At 38.0% G+C, this 17358-nt stretch overlaps 1 protein-coding gene across 6 annotated transcripts in view; it reads left to right on the forward strand.

The window, feature by feature from the left end:
- The window catches only part of LARP7 (La ribonucleoprotein 7, transcriptional regulator), a 36096-nt gene extending 27849 nt beyond the window's left edge, over positions 1–8247 (forward strand). For all 6 annotated transcript variants that reach the window (XM_020802142.3, XM_073001797.2, XM_020802141.3 and 3 more), the window contains exons 11-13: positions 1127–1286; positions 2297–2388; positions 7864–8247. In XM_020802142.3, coding sequence (XP_020657801.2) covers positions 1127–1286; positions 2297–2388; positions 7864–7944 — 333 coding nt within the window. In that variant the 3' untranslated portion in view covers positions 7945–8247. The remainder of the gene's footprint in view (positions 1–1126; positions 1287–2296; positions 2389–7863) is intronic.
- Positions 8248–17358: the final 9111 nt, after the last annotated feature.

The raw sequence follows: 17358 nt of genomic DNA on the forward strand, positions 1-17358 counted from the left end.
TAAGAATTTCAACAAGATAATATGTATTAAATATCTTGAATAATTTAAAGCATTACACAAAGTGTTAAGTTTTATGAGAATTGAATTAATATTTGAAACACATGCAATGTGTTTGTGTAAGTGTTGTCCTTCTGAGGAGGCAGGAGAATTTAAGATTACTCAGGAAATGTCAGAGCTGAAGAGAAATTAAAACATAAGCTGTATTCGCGAAGGCTTTCACGGCCGGGATCTAATAGTTGTTGTGGGGTTTTCGGGCTCTTTGAAGGTTGTTCTTCCTAACAGAGTGCTGTCCTCTGAAGATGCTGGCAACAGAGACTGGCGAAACGTTAGGAAGAACAACCTTCAGAACACGGCCAAAGAGCCTGAAAAACCCACAACAACCATAAAACATAAGCTCCTGTTTCTAAAATCCATATAACCAAATTATGTTTTACTTCTTTTGTTCCATGATAATTACTGGATAGTCTTTAAGTAAACTTTCCTGCCAAACCTACTTAACCCTAAGTTCCTTAAAACAAAGAGCAAGATACAGGTATATAAAATAAAATTATTTGCCTGATTTGTATTGTACTATTCTAGTAATCCTGCCAACCTAGCAGTTCAAAAGCATGTAAAAATGCAAGTAGATAAATAGGTGCCACCTCAGTAGGAAGGTTTCATGTCTAGTCACGCTGGCCACGTGACCACGGAAACTGTCTATGGACAAATGCTTGCTCTATGGCTTGGAAACGGGGATGAGCACCACCCCTAGAGTTGGACACGACTGGACAGTTGTCAAGGGGAACCTTTACCTTTTTTATCCTAGTAATAGAATGCCTGTAAAAGGGAGGAAGTTGCCTATGGTTTTTATGTATTTTACAGACACACATTATGTGATTACTACCACAATTACTTACTCCCTTTCCCTGTGGCCCATAATTGTGCTTCCAGAGAAGTACTGTAGGAAATACATAGCATGTCCTGATACCCAGTAGGATTATAACTGCTATTATGTGAAAAATATTGAATTCTCTTGTTTTATGTAGAGGTATTTCCTTGTGGCATATGAGGTATCCCCTATTTAATGTGTGTGTGTGTTTATGTAAAACTGTTAAATTGTTTTGGGTTATTTGTTTTCTTATTATAGGATGTGTTAGCAACAATTGCTAATGTTGCTTATGTTGACTTGCTGGAAGGAGATACAGAATGTCATGTGCGGCTTAAAACACCTGAAGATGCCCAAACCCTAATAAAGTCACAGAAAGAGCTGCAAACGAAAAACAACTGGAAACTTGAGATCCTGTCAGGTGAGGTTTATTTGCTGGTCCAATCTTCCCCATATTCTTCTTTCCTTTCTTACTAGCAGCACTCCACATGTTTTGTAAATTTGCTCTAGAGGATTTCTAAGTCTTCAAGAAAGATTTCCCTGTGCGGGGAAATCACTTTTTGATTCCATCAGCAGAAGCAGTCCCAGTATATTCAGCTTGAGGAACATTTACAGCAGCCCCCTGCTATATGTGTAACCAGCTGGATAGAAGATAGTGTGTTTAACAGCACAATGAGTCCCAGTCAACACATGCATTCCCTTGTTCTGTAGCCTGTTCTGAAAGTACTCTTTTAAATTAACACACAGAGCCTACTTCATTCGTCTCAGCGACCCATTTCCCTGTACATTGTGAAATAAGTAGCAGCTAAGAGTTCATATGCTTCCTTCTTGCCCCTGTCCCCACATTCTTCAGACAGAAAATACTCTGTGAAATCCTCTGTTTAGTTGGAGCTCAGAGCACTTGAAAAGAGCCACTGAGTGCCCTCTGATTGTGCCATACAAAACCTTGTAGAAAGTGGAGGAAGAATAAGGTGCATGTTCAGAAGTGACTATTTTTTTTCCTTTGATGGGCTCATCATCATCTTAGAACTACAGAGCTAGAAGGAAACCCTAGAGATAATTGAATCCAGCCCTCTCAAAGAGGCTCAGTGGGAAATCAAACTCCCAACTTTGGTTCAACAGCCAGATATGCTAACAGACTGAAAAATCTGTTAGATTCCTCTGTTGTGCAGATGTTTGTGCAAGTGGCTGAACAGGCAGTTGCATGACCTTTTGCTTAACAAAACTAGTACTTAAGCTAACTTGGAAACTTTAGAACTACTGCTGTGGTGGGCCTTGTCCTAGCATAATCACAATGTCCGATTCAGGCCAACATGACCTCTATAGAAATAAATTATTAGTTATTAGACACAGTTGCATTTCATCCATGATACACTGACACAGCCATTGCAAGCTAAATTGTGTGCACTTAATTTTTTTGCTTTTTTTTAGGTGATCATGAACAGCGATATTGGCAGAAGATCTTGGTAGATCGACAGGCTAAACTTAATCAACCACGAGAAAAGAAGCGGGGCACAGAAAAGGTAAGATTAAATACTCTAGGACTTCTTGGATTTTCTGGTCATCTAATTCACTGGTTCTTAACCTTGGGTTACTCAGGAGTTTTGGACTGCAACTCCCAGAAGCCTTCACCACCAGCTGTGCTGACTGGGGTTTCTGGGAGTTGCAGTTCAAAAGTATCTGAGTAACAAAGGTTAAGAACCACTGATCTAATTCAAAGGCAAGAGTGTTTTGTTTTTTTGTTTTTTTAATATCAGTACATCTCAGGTTCACTCCTTTTTAGCCAGGGAAATTAGATCTCAGCTAGACTGAGAACCTAGCCACCAATTGGAAGACTGTGACCTCAGACAATGGACCTAATCATTTGGGTCATTATAAGCCTCTTTCATATTTTGCACATGACTGGCCAGTTGTTCTGATGTACAGTACAAGTTTTGTGCTGTATGAGAAGGAACATGTCCATCTCATGAGAAGAGAAGACTCCCTAGAAAAGACACTGATGTTGGGAAAGTATAAAGGCAAGAGGTTAAGGGGACGACAGAGGACGAGATGGTTGGACAGTGTCATCGAAGCTACCAACATGAATTTGACCCAACTCCAGGAGGCAGTGGAAGACAGGAGGGCCTGGCATGCTCTGGTCCATGGGGTCACGAAGAATTGGACACAACTAAAGGACTAAACAACAAAAGTTTTGTATATGTTAAATCTCCAGTTCTAAGATTGCGTATATCCCTGCAACAAATATAATGAAAGTGTGTAAAATTTATTGTTAATTTAAGTAGACAATATTGCATTAATTTAGCAGTTAATGTGACTCAGCATAAAGGAGCTGCATAAATTTGTATGATTTCTATGGAGCTTTTTTGTTTTCATTTGGTTTCTTTGCAACAAAAGCTAGAGCCGTAGCTGTGAGAACACTTTTTTTAAATGGATTGATAGGTTGTCTTGGTAGTAACATTTTTTGGTCAGAACACATGCTTTAAACCAGAGTGGCCAAGTATGGCCCTCACAATATCATCAGAATGCAAATCCCAGCTTTCCTTACCATTAACTTTGCTGGCTGGGATTGATGGGATTTGCAATTCATTATCTGGAAGGCTGTATGTTGCCCACCTCTAGTCATAATAATCAGCTTTTCTACTTAAGGAGTTGGATATTCAAACTTCCCATTGCTGCATTGGAGAAATTGGGGGTTTATTACTAAGACCAGTAATTTGTAAAGTTTTATAAACTTTACTTCAGCATACTAAAAGTGGCATAGAATTGAACAATTTAATTCAATGTACAGTGGTGCCTCGCAAGACGAGCACCCCGTTTAACGACGAAATCACTAGACGGGGAACTTTTTTCGATCACAAAACAATGTTTCCTATGGGAGAATTTTGCTTTGTGATGATCGGTTCCCTGCTTCGGGAACCGATTCTTGCAAAGTGACGATTTTCGGCCAGCTGATCGACGGTTTCAAAATGGCCACCGGGTAAAAAAAATGGCTCCCTGCTCTCTTCTGGGACGGATTCTTCGCTGCACAGGCAGCGAAAATGGCCGCGCTATGGAGGATCTTCGCTGGACATTGAGTTTCAAGCCCATAGGAACACATTAATCGGGTTTTAATGCGTTTCTATGGGCTTTTTAATTTCGCATTATGCCGTTTTCATTCTACAGCAATTTCGCTGGAACGAATTAACATCGTAATGCGAGGCACCACTGTATTATTATTATTATTTTAAAATCATCTATTCCAGTGGCCATTTTTTCCTTTATAGTTCTCCAGTATTAGATTAGTTAGCCTTAGTTAGGGAAGGTACAGAGAAGAGAAAAATTGTTGTCACATAACAACATTAGCAGCTGAAAAGGAGCAGTGATTTACAAAAGAAGTCATGGCTATCTGAAAAGAAAACAAGTCCAACATCTACAAATCTTTTTGGCATTCTGCCAGACAAGCCTGTGCACTTCCTATGGAATCAAGTGGGTTAAAGCATTTTTGATCTTAACAAGCTCAACAGCTAGTCTCCCTAGCACTCCCAACGTATTAATCTAAAATTAATAGAGATCCATATTACTAAAAGCAGACTTTTCAGAAAACTTGTAGAAATACCTGAAATCCATGGGAAGTAAGGACCAAAGAAGACAAATAGTTTAAGAATCTTAACTGCAGGCAAGTTTATCCTCTGGTATATGAAATTCATGTATCTAAACTCTGCATGTATCTAAACTCTGCCCTATGTCACTAAAATTCAATTTTATAAATACAAGAATATCTTAAATTTTACTGAAGTTGAGATAGATATTAAATGAGGTGTGTTCTATACGTACTTAATAAAGTCTGTTTAACTTTAATTACTCGGCTAAATTAGAATAAAAAAGGAATTGCTTCAACCCGCATATAAATGAACTGTAAAACATATAGTTATAAATGAATTACAGACTTCATTTTGACATATGGTTGCCTGATGCAAAACTTGACCTGAATTACTTGATACATTTTGAATGAGTTAGTTTCATGTCAAAAGATCCCAGTTGGAAGAGTGTTACATCCTATTAAGTATCTCATTACTTCCTTTGAATATATGCAAAAACAAACAAACCCTAAAGTACTTTAGGGTTGGTAATCCTCTTATGTTGTTGATCTCCTTAAAGTAATTTTTGCATAACCATGAACTACTTTAGTGTTAATGGTTGGATTGAAATCGTGTAAAGGATCCTTTTAGAACACTTTGGCTGGGTGGAGTTCATAGGGACTTTTGTAGAGGATGTGACCCAAGACTTCAGAGCCTTTCCCTCTTCTATAGCAGGTTTCTTATACCTGGTATAGAAGAAAACATGGTGCCTTGCCAGTCTGAAGTAAGCATGTTCCTTCTTTGCTATGATTAGATTTCATAGCTGTAAGAGCAGTGGCGACTTGGTCTCTAACATGGAGGCTATAAGGACAGACATAAGCTTGAGTTGTGGTGTTGATAGGTTGTGCCAGCAGAGATGTATAGCAAACTGCCTGCCTCTCTGTAGCCAGATGACTTGCAAGTACTCAGTAAATTGTCCATTCATTGCCTTTTAGTTGAAGTACATGGCTTCTGTGTTGGCATTGAACAGAAGCACTAAGTCCCTATATATCAGCCAATATGGAGATTGACACTAGGTGATGTGCTAGCCAAAGCAATCAACCAAAGCCAAACTGTTATATGATCTGGTGTTTGCAAGAAGATGCCGTCTGCAGTTCACTGCAGTCCCTCTCTTTGTTGTTGTTTAGTTATTAAGTTGTGTCCGACTCTTTGTGACCCCATGAACCAGAGCACGCCAGGCCCTCATGTCTTCCACTGCCTCCCAGAGTTTGGTCAAATTCATATTGGTAGCTTCGGTGACACTGTCGAACCATCTCGTCCTCTGTTGTTCCCCCTTTTCCCTTGCCTTCACACTTTCCCAACATCAGTGTCTTTTCCAGGGAGTCTTCTCCTGAGATGGCCAGAGTATTGGAGCCTCAGCTTCAGGATCTGTCCTTCCAGTGAGCACTCAGGGTTGATTTCCTTCAGAATGCATCAATTCTTCGGCAGTCAGTCTTATTTATGGTCCAGCTCTCACTTCCATACATCACTACTGGAAAAACCATAGCTTTGACTATGTGGACCTTTGTGGGCAAAGTGATGTATCTGCTTTTTAAGATGCTGTCTAGGTTTGTCATCACTTTCCTCCCAAGAAGTAGTGTCTTTTAATTTTGTGGCTGCTGTCACCACCTACAATGATCATGGAACCCAAGAAAGTAAAATCTGTCACTGCCTCCATATCTTCCGCTTCTGTTTGCCAGGAGGTAATGGGACCAGTGGCCATGATCTTAGTTTTTTTGATGTTGAGCTTCTGACCATTTTTTGCACTCTCCTCTTTCACCCTCATTAAGAGGGTGTTTAATTCCTCCTCACTTTCTGCCATCAGAGTGGTATCATCTGCATATCTGAGGTTGTTGATATTTCTTCTGGCAATCTTAATTCCGGCTTGGTATTCATCCAGTCCTGCCTTCCGCATGATGTATTCTGCATATAAGTTAAATAAGCATGGGGACAATATACAGCCTTGTCGTACTCCTTTCCCAATTTTGAAAGGAGTACGACAAGGAGTACAAGTCCCTCTCTAGCCAGCAGTAAAGTTCTCTTTTCTATGCAAAATTTTGCTCTGAGTAGCTGCTTGTGCTATTCACTATTACAGATGAAGTATGAATATTTCCCCACCCCAACCCTTGAAGCTTAATTATATTTAATTTTCAGGTAAACTGCAATGTATACAGAATTCAAATCTGCATTGATCCATGGTGCAATTAATTGTCTGCATCATAGTCTAGTGTGCAATAGTAGTATAGTAGCTAGGGTGATTGAATTCCCAGAAAAGTTATGATACTTAACAAAATATTCTTAATTACATCAGTCACTCCCCTTCTATCTAATATCCTCTATTGCAAGAATAAAATGGGAGAAGAGCTAACCTTGGCTCCTGGAGGAATAATTAAGTAGTTAATGGTTGTTGTGGGTTTTTCAGGCTCTTTGGTCGTGTTCTGAAGGTTGTTCTTCCTGACATTTCGCCAGTCTCTGTGGCCGGCACAGAGACTGGCAAAACGTCAGGAAGAACAACCTTCAGAACATGGCCAAAGAGCCCGAGAAACCCACAACAACCATCAGATCCCGGTCGTGAAAACCTTTGAGAATATATATTAAGTACTTGTAAATATATAAATCATGGCAACATTCCTCCATTGTGGCTATATAACTTTTGGAGGCAATTTATCTCAAGTTAAGAAATCATTGTCAGTTGCATGCTGAGTCACACAACTCAGTATGCAACAAATAATGTTGATGGTGATTTCTTAATTTAAGGCAATCAATCCACCTCTGAATGTTAAGTCATTTATGTTATGCCAGTGTAATGAGCCAAGAGAATTTGGGCCAATTTATAATTTACTCTTAGTTGGTGATTCCACTGTATTAAGTGTAATTTACCAACAGAAAATTGGTGAAGGATTGTAAACCTAGACAATCCATTGGTGCCACCTTCCATAAATTACTTGTACCTCTACATTATCTTGTGAATATGGTTTTTTCCCAGACTACCTATATTTTTGTGATTCTTAGGAGGAAGAGAATTTTCTTTGCATCTTATCTACCTTCTATTTCAGTTGGTTTTATATTTTAACATCCATGCCTTCCTAAACAAAATCTGTTGAATCTTCTGCCCAAGGCTGTTCAAAGCATGCTAATAATTTCCCCCATTTTTAATAAAACCAAATACTCTCAGGAGTAATTAATGATTGGAAAGCCCTACCTTGTTTAAGAATTTGGGGAATTCCATGGTAGTTAAGTTGACAGTTCTAAAAAAGAGATGATAGTCATGATCCAACAGCTTTTGGGTTTTTTTAAAAAAAAAATTGCTTTCAGCAGCTTCAGTCTCTTCCTTTTGCATTCATTGTAAGTTCTTAACTTTATATTGTAATGCAAACTTTTTTTAACTTTTTTCTTCTACAGCTGATTGCCAAAGCTGAAAAAATGAGACTAGCAAAGACACAAGAGATGAGCAAGCATATTCGGTTTTTGGAAGATGAGTAAATGTCTGATTTATTTGTATAAAATGATGTTATTATTAAGAAAATGATATATTAGACTCCAGTCATCAGTAAGAAGAGATACTGTATAAACAAACACATGACTGTTTAAAAGAGTAGCAGAACTTTTCTTAGCAAGATACTACTTGTTTCATGATACTGTGAGACACAAGATGCTTCTGACCTTGGTCCAGCTTTAGAAGAATGTATTAAACTCCTGTGTGTGTTTTTGAAATATATTTGTACATTGCAGTTTTATAAATTCAGTTGTAAGGATGAACCAAATAAAAAACAGAAGTCATCCTAATTATTTGGTATCTGTTGTTAAAGTTACAAAAGGAAGGATAAGTCTTTACATTCATTCTGAAGGTCTACTAAAAAATGAGGTCTGGTTGTTTTCACTCCTGGGGAAGTCCTTCTGTTGGGACCTTCTCATAGCAAATTTGCAGCTTTAACTATGAAGAATGTTAAAGAAAAGCTCAAGTTTTACATTCCGAGAGTGGAGTAGGAATTAAATATTAGACACAAACTTGTCCTTTGGTAAATAAAGACACCGCCTTCCGTTCATGGAGGGAACTGGGCTCTAGCAGAGGCTTGCACTAGAGGAATGGAAGGAGAGTGGTTTTTTTCATTTACACCTAAGAACTACATGCACCCAGTTCTCAAGAATCCCTGAACTCCGTCTGGGAGCTTTTCAAGAATGAAAGAAGAACTGGAGAAAATTGCCATTCAGCCCACTTTCCCATTACGCATACATCTGGATCAGACCAGTGGTTTAAAAGTGTATTTCTTCTTTCACGGTGGTAAAGTGGCTTATGGACATTCCTCTTTATAGTTTTTGAGCAACATGTCATCCCTGTAAAACATTATTTATGACTTAATGGTGTGTATAAACTAAACATGAATTTGCTGGCAAGTCACATAGTTACCAGTATGTGTTGTTAGGCATCCTTCAGTCTCGAAAGACTATGGTAACGTGCTCTGTATGGAGGACTTGGAACAGCGCCTAGTGTGGCTGAGAAGGCCAATTCGAGAGTGACAATCTCTTCCACACTGAAGACAGATCCAATCTGTCCCCTGTCCGGCTCCCTGGTTTTGCTGCTTTTGTGACTTCCTCTTTGCCTCGGCCTGCTGGGCAAGGGTCTCTTCAAATTGGGAGAGGCCATGCTGCACCACCTGCCTCCAGGCTGAACGCTCAGATGTCAGGTTTTCCCATCTGTTGAGGTCTATTCCTAAGGCCTTCAGATCTCGCTTGCAGATGTCCTTGTATCACAATTTCGGTCTCCCTCTGGGGCGATTTCCCTGCAGTAATTCTCCATAGAGGAGATCCTTTGGAATCCGACCATCAGCCATTCTCACAACGTGCCCGAGCCAACGTAGACGTCGCTGTTTCAGTAATGTATTCATGCTGAAAATTCCAGCTCATTCTAGGACTACTCTGTTTGGAACTTTGTCCTGCCAGGTGATACCAAAAATCCGTCGGAGGCAACGCATATGGAAGGTGTTTAGCTTCCTCTCCTGCCGTGCACAAAGGGTCCAGGACTCACTGCAGTACAGGAGTGTGTATGTGTAATGCCATGTTTTTAAAATAGAAATTATTTTTCCTAAATAGCTCAGAGAAGTAAAGAAAAATAAACTTAAAAATTAATTCTCCCAGTAGTTTAGTAAGGCAGTAAAGATTGTGATGCTTTACATTGGTAAACTAAGTGCCTTTGTTGTCTAAACTGTGTATTGATTAATGTGAGGAATTGTCAAGAGAGAGTTGTATAGTAAATACCCTATTTCCCCGAAAATAAGCCCTAACCTGAAAATAAGCCCTAGTAGGATTTTTCAGAATGCACGTAATATAAGCCCTACTTCAAAAATAAGCCGTAGTTAAGTGAAAGCCCACCCTCCACCATTGTGCAGCATTCTGCAGCAACCAGAAGATGACATGACTGTATTTGAATAAATGTAGATTGTTGTACATGAAAAAAATCCCCTGAAAATAAGCCCTAATGCATTTTTGGAGCAAAAATTAATATAAGACCCTCTCTTATTTTGGGGAAAACAGGGTATATTTTATTCAGATTTGAAGATGCTCTATAAACTTAGGTTAGTAACCTCAAACTGTATATTACATAAGCAAAGACTTTTGGTTAAATTTGGGAGGCTACAGTACCTGAAACATTTTCAATGTTTACACCAAATGGCAAAATCAGGACAGTAGTATGAATAAAAGCATTCACTGCTGTATTAAAATGTTATGCACCAGTTTTTATTCAAAAAGGACAAGTTACTGTTATATCAAGCCCAAGACTACTGTATGTATAAGCAAAAAAAAGCCCAATACTATACTGTATGTATAAGCAAAAAAAGTACTCACAGCAAGAGATACAGTACATAGCACAAACATGTCTGTGAGTGCTATCAAGTTGCACCTGATTTACAGTGACTTAACATGTTTCTCAAGGCATGTGTGAGATATTTGAGTGATTTTACCCTCTCCATTCAATTTCCATGGCTAAGCTCACTGTCTGCAACCACCACAATGGCTTCACATACTAGAAATATTAAAAACAAATGGTATACAATTACATTTACAAATCCTTTACACAAAGTTAGGCAGACAGAAATATATGGAGTTGCAAGATGAAACTAATGAGATAATATGTATTCAGTAAATACAGTATGAGAATTGAGATACTTACCTATTTCATTTAAAGCCTTTAGGTATGTGACTACTCAAGAAAGAAAGAAAAAACACCTTGTATCTTTCCAACCCTATGGTACATCCCTGGCCCCTTTAAACCTCACTAATCCATACATATCTCAAGAGAAACATCCTTTCTTAAAAATGGAAGAAAAGATGCTGAATGCTACTCCTACAGAGTAAGATATTATCTCTATAATCCCTTTGTATTTTCAGGTAAGGTGTTCTGAGTTCTGTTGAACTGACACTCCTGTAAACATGTATGTGGTTGCAGTCTTATTCAATTCAGGTTTCCAAAAGCAGAAATCAAAATTTGCCATGTGACCCATTCACAGAAGCAAAGTTCTGCATTAGGCAGATATGAGGGCCACATCTTTGTCTTTGGTGAAGTAAAGAGACAATAAAGTGTTGCCTTTATCTCAAGTAGAATTTAAAAGCTTGGGTTGAATCTAAAAGTCTATTCTGCCTTCTTGTTAGTATGACTTCAGGAGCCATGGCCATCACATCTCATTCAATTCTTTGAATGTTTGCTTACTCTTGCATTTGTGTAATCTTTGGAACCACACCTGCCCTTTAAGTAAAATTCTGTGAAGCCAACACCTTGTTTGTGTGTGTGTGTGTGTGTGTGAGAGAGAGAGAGAGAGAGAGCAATTAGGAAATATATTAAAAAAATACCACTAACTAAGCCACCCAGAGTGGCCTGGCTGTCAGATGGTGGATGATGATGATGATGATGATGATGATGATGATGATGATGATGATGATGATGATGATGATGATAATAATAATAATAATAATAATAATAATAATAATAATAATAATAATAATAATAATAATAATAATAATAATAATAATAATAATGGTTTCATCTACCCTTTTCTCTGGATTATGCCTATTTATATGTTTCTGGGTGTTAAGTTGGATAACCTTTGGGACAAAAAAGCAAAAGAGACTTTGAGGAGCCAGTAATCAAGTGAGGGTCAACAGTATCTCTGAAAAATTCTGTTTCTGGCTCTTCCAGTTTTGAAGACCTTTCGTGACTAACACAAATGTTTTTAAATTCAAGATACACCATTGATTAAATGATAAAATCTAAACCAAATCTCTACTTGATTAAATGATAAAATCTAAACCAAATTTCTGCTTGATTAAATGATAAAATCTACTGTAAACCAAATTTCTGCTTCTCTTAATGGTGCTTGTTTAAATATTTTATGTATTTTAATTGTCTTTAAAGCACCTTTCTAAATACTGTATGTGTTGCTTTCTCAAATACTTTTAGTAAAATACACTACATATTTTACTATAAATTAACTATTACTACAGTTCTGTATACCAAAAAGAAGGAATTAACAAATAGCAGATTGTGGTTTGTTTGTTTTTCTGATGAGGTTTCAACCCTGGTAAAAAATTACCTCTGGAATATCCTTCTGCCCTCAGTCATTTTAGTTTAAGTAGGGATTTACTAAATTATGCTTGCTTTAATCTGCAACTTACAAATAAATAGCAGCTGCCTGTTTATATTTAAAAAGCACAGACCAAAGAATAGTTAGGTTCCATATTTTATGTGGCAGTGTGTTTACTTTGCATATATTCATAGCGTACAGCAAAGTTACGTAGCTATATATAGGGTTCTCAAACTCCATTTAGATATATGTGTATGTAGCTATGTCTTTCATGTATGTGCTTCAAAAACATTTACCATATTTTTCTGTGTATATGATCCCCAATGTATAAAACGACCCCCTAATTTTGACCCTTGCTTAACAGGCAACTGCTTCTCCACCTCAGACTCTCCTGCTGCTACTGCCTCCGCTGCTGAATCACCTCCTCCAGTGCAACTGCTTTGCCTCCATCTCCTGCTGACTCCGCCACTGGAGGGGACAAGGTGGACGTGAGGTGGAGATCCCACTGGAGGAGGTGGGTGGGCGGGCAGGGGGAGGCAGTAGCAAGAGGTGCCTGAGCGCATGCGAGTGCTCCTTTGCCTCCGTCTCCGTCTCCTGCTGCTACTGCAGTCTCCGCCACCGGAGGGGACAAGCCGTGAGCCCTGGAGGAGGCGGCAATTGGGCAGCGACAGTGGCACCAGCAAGAGGCGCCTAAGCGCACGTGCAACTGCTCCTTTGCCTCTGCCTCCTTCCGTGTGTAAAACGACCCTCAAATTTTTCCTCTAATTATGTTAGGAAAGAGTGTCATTTTATATATGGAAAAATACGGTATATGTATGTACGTATGAAGCTGAAGTTGGCCAAATCCCATACCAGTAGTTTATTCCTTCACAGAAAATGGTAGTGTAACAATCATTGTATAAATGAAATGTAACTTCGGTATATTTGTAACTTTGGTAGTCATCAAAGAAGCTTTCTGAAACCATTCTGTTAGTCTTATTTACAATAAATCTTATTTGCTACAGTATGTTGGCATGCAGCTTTCCTGGATCCCAAACGCAGCCCACAAGGACTCCTGGGGCATGGTACCCCATGTCTCCCCAAATGTTTATAAGCTGTTTGGCTCAAAAAGTCTAATTATGCACTCCTGACAGCATGTAGAACAATCTTGCCATATTTTGAAACTTTAAAAACTTTTTATGCCTTACTTTAGTATAGTAAATTGCAACCAGAGTAGTTCCATTTTAATCAATGGAATTTATGGAAAAGTTGACTCACTAAGTCCCCACTGATTTAATGGGCCTACTCTATTGTGAATTACAATGCTAAGAAACAGAATTTCAGCCAATATGTACAGTACAACAAAGTCTTCAGCTGTGTGTATCATGACAAATTGTGTATTACTCTAAATATGTAACCTTTACTCTGGACAAGAGGCTATAGTTAGGACACAAAATGGATAAACAATTGTTTCTGTTTGGCACAGTTGTAAGATATGGCTGCATTTTATCCCCTCATGCTGTTTAACCTATATGCAAAGCATTTCATGATGAAAACTCAATTAGATTCAAGATGGAGTGAAAATTGGAGGAAGAAACATTAATAACTGAAGATCTGTCGGAGTATTACTTTATTGACAGTAAATAGTGGTTATCTGAAATTATCACAGATAACTTTCCTTCCAATTATCAACCCTGCTGGGTGGGGCTCTGCCCTCGGATGCACAACTTTGCTCCCACATGTACACAATCCCCCCCCCCCCAGTGCATGCAGGATTACATTGCGGAACCAAAGGCACTGAAAACGATTGCTCTCAGTGTTTGGTACTGAAGGAAGGCTTCGCAAAGAGGGGCAGAGTGGCATGTGCACACACAGGCATGCACCTGGGAGGGAACTTTGATCACAGATGAGTACAGTACAAAAGCAGGGTTATAGTTGAACATTAAGAAGAGAAAAACAATGACTGAAGAAGAATCTCATACCATTAATGAAGACAATGAAACAATCAAAATTAGATTTTCTGTGCCTTGGTTTGATCATTAACTAAACTGGAAACTAGGTAAGAAATGTGGAGACTGAGAGTTGGAAAAGCAGGCATGAAAATATCTTAAGAATGTATACATAAGAAGATATAACTGAAGACCAAAGTCAAAACCATTCAGACTCTTACATTCTCAGTTTATTATGTGCCATGGAAAAGTTTAACAGTGAAGAAAGTTGAAAGTGGAGGGGAGGGAATAAATTCATTTGAAATATGTTGTTGAAGGAGAATTTTAAGGATAAACGTTGAGATCAAAAAGACCAGCAAGTGGTTTTTAGATCCAATCAATCCTGAACTCTCATTAAAAACTAAAATGACTAAAAAATGTATCATGAGAAGACATGACTCATTGCAAAAGACAATAAAGTTGGGAAGAACTGAAGGCAGTAGGAAAACAGGAAGTGTTGCCATGAAATTGATTGATTCAGTAAAGGAAACCTTGGACTTTAATTTTCAAAATTTGAGCAGGGCTTTTAATTATAGGACCTGTTGGAAGTCCTACATTCATAGAGATATGCAAGTCTGTAGTGAAGTGATGGCACATTAACACACAGGCAGTTTAACATACTATATCCGGACTATGTAGGGTTGCTTTTGTATTCTAATGTTGCAGATGACATCATTGTACTTCCTCCTTTGCACTCTGAAAGAGGTTCATTAAATCTTTTCTTGCTGTCACTTTAAAATGCAAATCATAAGCACTCTTCTTGATTAAAGGGAACAAAGGAAACAGCAAGTGGGCTGCATTATCTTTCTGATTTTCTTCAAAAGTACTCAAAGGGTCAGAAGATAAGGAAATACAGTTTTCTAAAGAGAAATAAGGTTGATCTCAAGAGGAAGATATTGCTCCATAGATTTAATTTCATTAAATAACAGGACAACCACCATATGAAACAATCCAAAAGCATACATAGATTGCCTTACCTGCGTCATTTAACAGAAGAAACCATCTACTTACCTAGGAAAACAGTTTTAAAAATACCTCTCAATAGCACAAATGTGCTGGAAAATAAATGCCCATACCTTTCATTGCAGGTATTTAAAATGAGTATCCAAATGTTCTCAGTAACTTACTTTTCCTAAATTGTACTAAATGGATTTAAATGCTCATCTTCAAAATAAAACACCTTATAATACATGCTAATGTTTGTGAGGTAACTTGTAAGGAAGTGTGGAATTGTGTACCTCACAACTATTTGTGATGATTAGGGTTTTTTAAAAACATATAGAATCCATACTATAGAATGATAATATAGAAGGTTGGCTTGTTTTGATGGAGAGACTTAACTTGATTTTTTAAAATGTGGTTTGTTAGATTTCTGATTGTGTTTTCTAATAAACAAGTGCCAGTGTTGTTTGAAATGAACTATATTATTAAAAGCATATTTGTCTGTACAGGTGGTACTGTTGCATTTTCCCCTCTATATTATTTTTCCCAATCATCAGATCCATTCACTTTATGTACTGATCAGGGTTTCATGATGCACTTTACGAGAAATGAAACAAATTTAAAGAGATGTATGAGTTACGCTGCCAAGGTGCTGGGAAGTTGAAGGGATTTCTAGAAAGCCAATTTTTCCCCCTACTTGGCAAACAGTAAGTGAAACCATTTAAATTCACATCTTGCCATCTTGGATTTATAGTATATATTTATTGGTTTAACTGTTTTTAAATTTGTAATGCCGCCCAGAGGAGACCTTTGGTCTAGATGGGTGAGGTAGATGTCCAATAAAATAAAAATAAAAAACAAATAAATAAATACCACGACTAGATAGGCGGGATATAAATTAAATAAATAATAATAATAAAAATAATAATAATAATAATAATAAATACCCTTTTTCATGCCAAAGCTGATAGTGTTTTAATGTACATTTGTTCAAAGTATCCAGCATTTTAAAGAAAAGTATATAGAGAATAGGAAAGAGGTTGCACTAGAGATCAAAAAAGCCAAGTCTGCACACCTAAATGAAAAATTCTAATGATGGGACACTAATTCTAGGAAACTGGGAGAGAGCATATTGTCTGAAATGCAACCAGACAGAGGTGCTCCTGGTCAATTGAAAGGCAGATCACGGAATAGGGATGCAATCTTTGTTGGACAGAATTACACTCATCCTGTATCCATTTTTCAAAGCGGTAGACTTGTTGGTCTGTTTCAGCATGTGTAACCAAATAAACAAAACTTGGGACATCTTTAGAACTAGCAGATTTATTTCAGTGTGTGCTTCTAGATTACAGCTTGCTTCTTCAGTCACATTTCCCCCTGAAGTCTCAAGGTCACACACTGGATACAACCTGGAGCATGGATGACTTGGTTTCTATTTGACTTTAATAATTTGCACTCTTAAAGCTAGTGCATCAGCTGTGCCATTTCCTGATCTTGTGATTCATGCTTCAGTTACATCCCCTTATCGATTAGTATAGCATCCTGTACATGGGGCTGTTTTTGAAAACTGCTTAGAAACGTAAGCTGGTCCAAAGGCCTGCAGACAGACTGTTGACTGTGGCATGTAGCCAGGAATGGACAACTTTTGGATCTGTTTCCAGGAGCAATGCAGTATGACATAATGCCCCCTTTAGCTTGTATCAAGACTATATGAAAGGCCTTATTTTCACACACAAGTCCGAGCTATTTGGGGGTAGTTGCTTCAGCCATGCCTTTATCAAAGGAACACTTAGAGGTGGGACATGACATAGAGCCAGCTCCTAGGTTTGTGGAACTCCCTGCTACAGAAGGCAAGGCTGGTTCCCTTCTTGTTTATATTTCCAGCTAGATTTTGGCAATAGGCAGGATGCTAAGAAATTGGTGCTTTTTATTCATTGTTGCTAAAGTGTTGTTTTTAAAGTGTTGTAAAAGGTTTAAACCACTTTTAAACCACATGCCCATAATATAATTGTTTGCGCAATTAGTCATTGTCTATTGAACATTGTTAGGCAATGGAATCACCAGGATTTTTCCTGTTGCTGACTCATCTGATGTCTGGGATGTGCCAGAATGATATATTAGAGGACCTCTTGACTGTAAATATATCAGTGCAGTCTCTGGAACAATGAAAAGATTTTCTATAAAGGATAGCTAATATTAAATTTTTTAGCTTATTTCCATTTGGAAGGGGCAGCAGCAAAAAGTGGGCCTGATATGAAAATCAATATTGCCTTTCAGCTTGTCCCATTTACCTCTCAGATAGTATAAAAAGATCAAAATAACAATGCAATGTTCAGTTAAAACAAAACTATCACCAGTACCACACATTAATAATACTACCAGACAAAACAAGTCCTTCTCATCTGGTTTTT

Source organism: Pogona vitticeps, chromosome 5 (genome assembly GCF_051106095.1).
Source record: "Pogona vitticeps strain Pit_001003342236 chromosome 5, PviZW2.1, whole genome shotgun sequence".
In the NCBI taxonomy this organism is placed as follows: domain Eukaryota; kingdom Metazoa; phylum Chordata; class Lepidosauria; order Squamata; family Agamidae; genus Pogona; species Pogona vitticeps.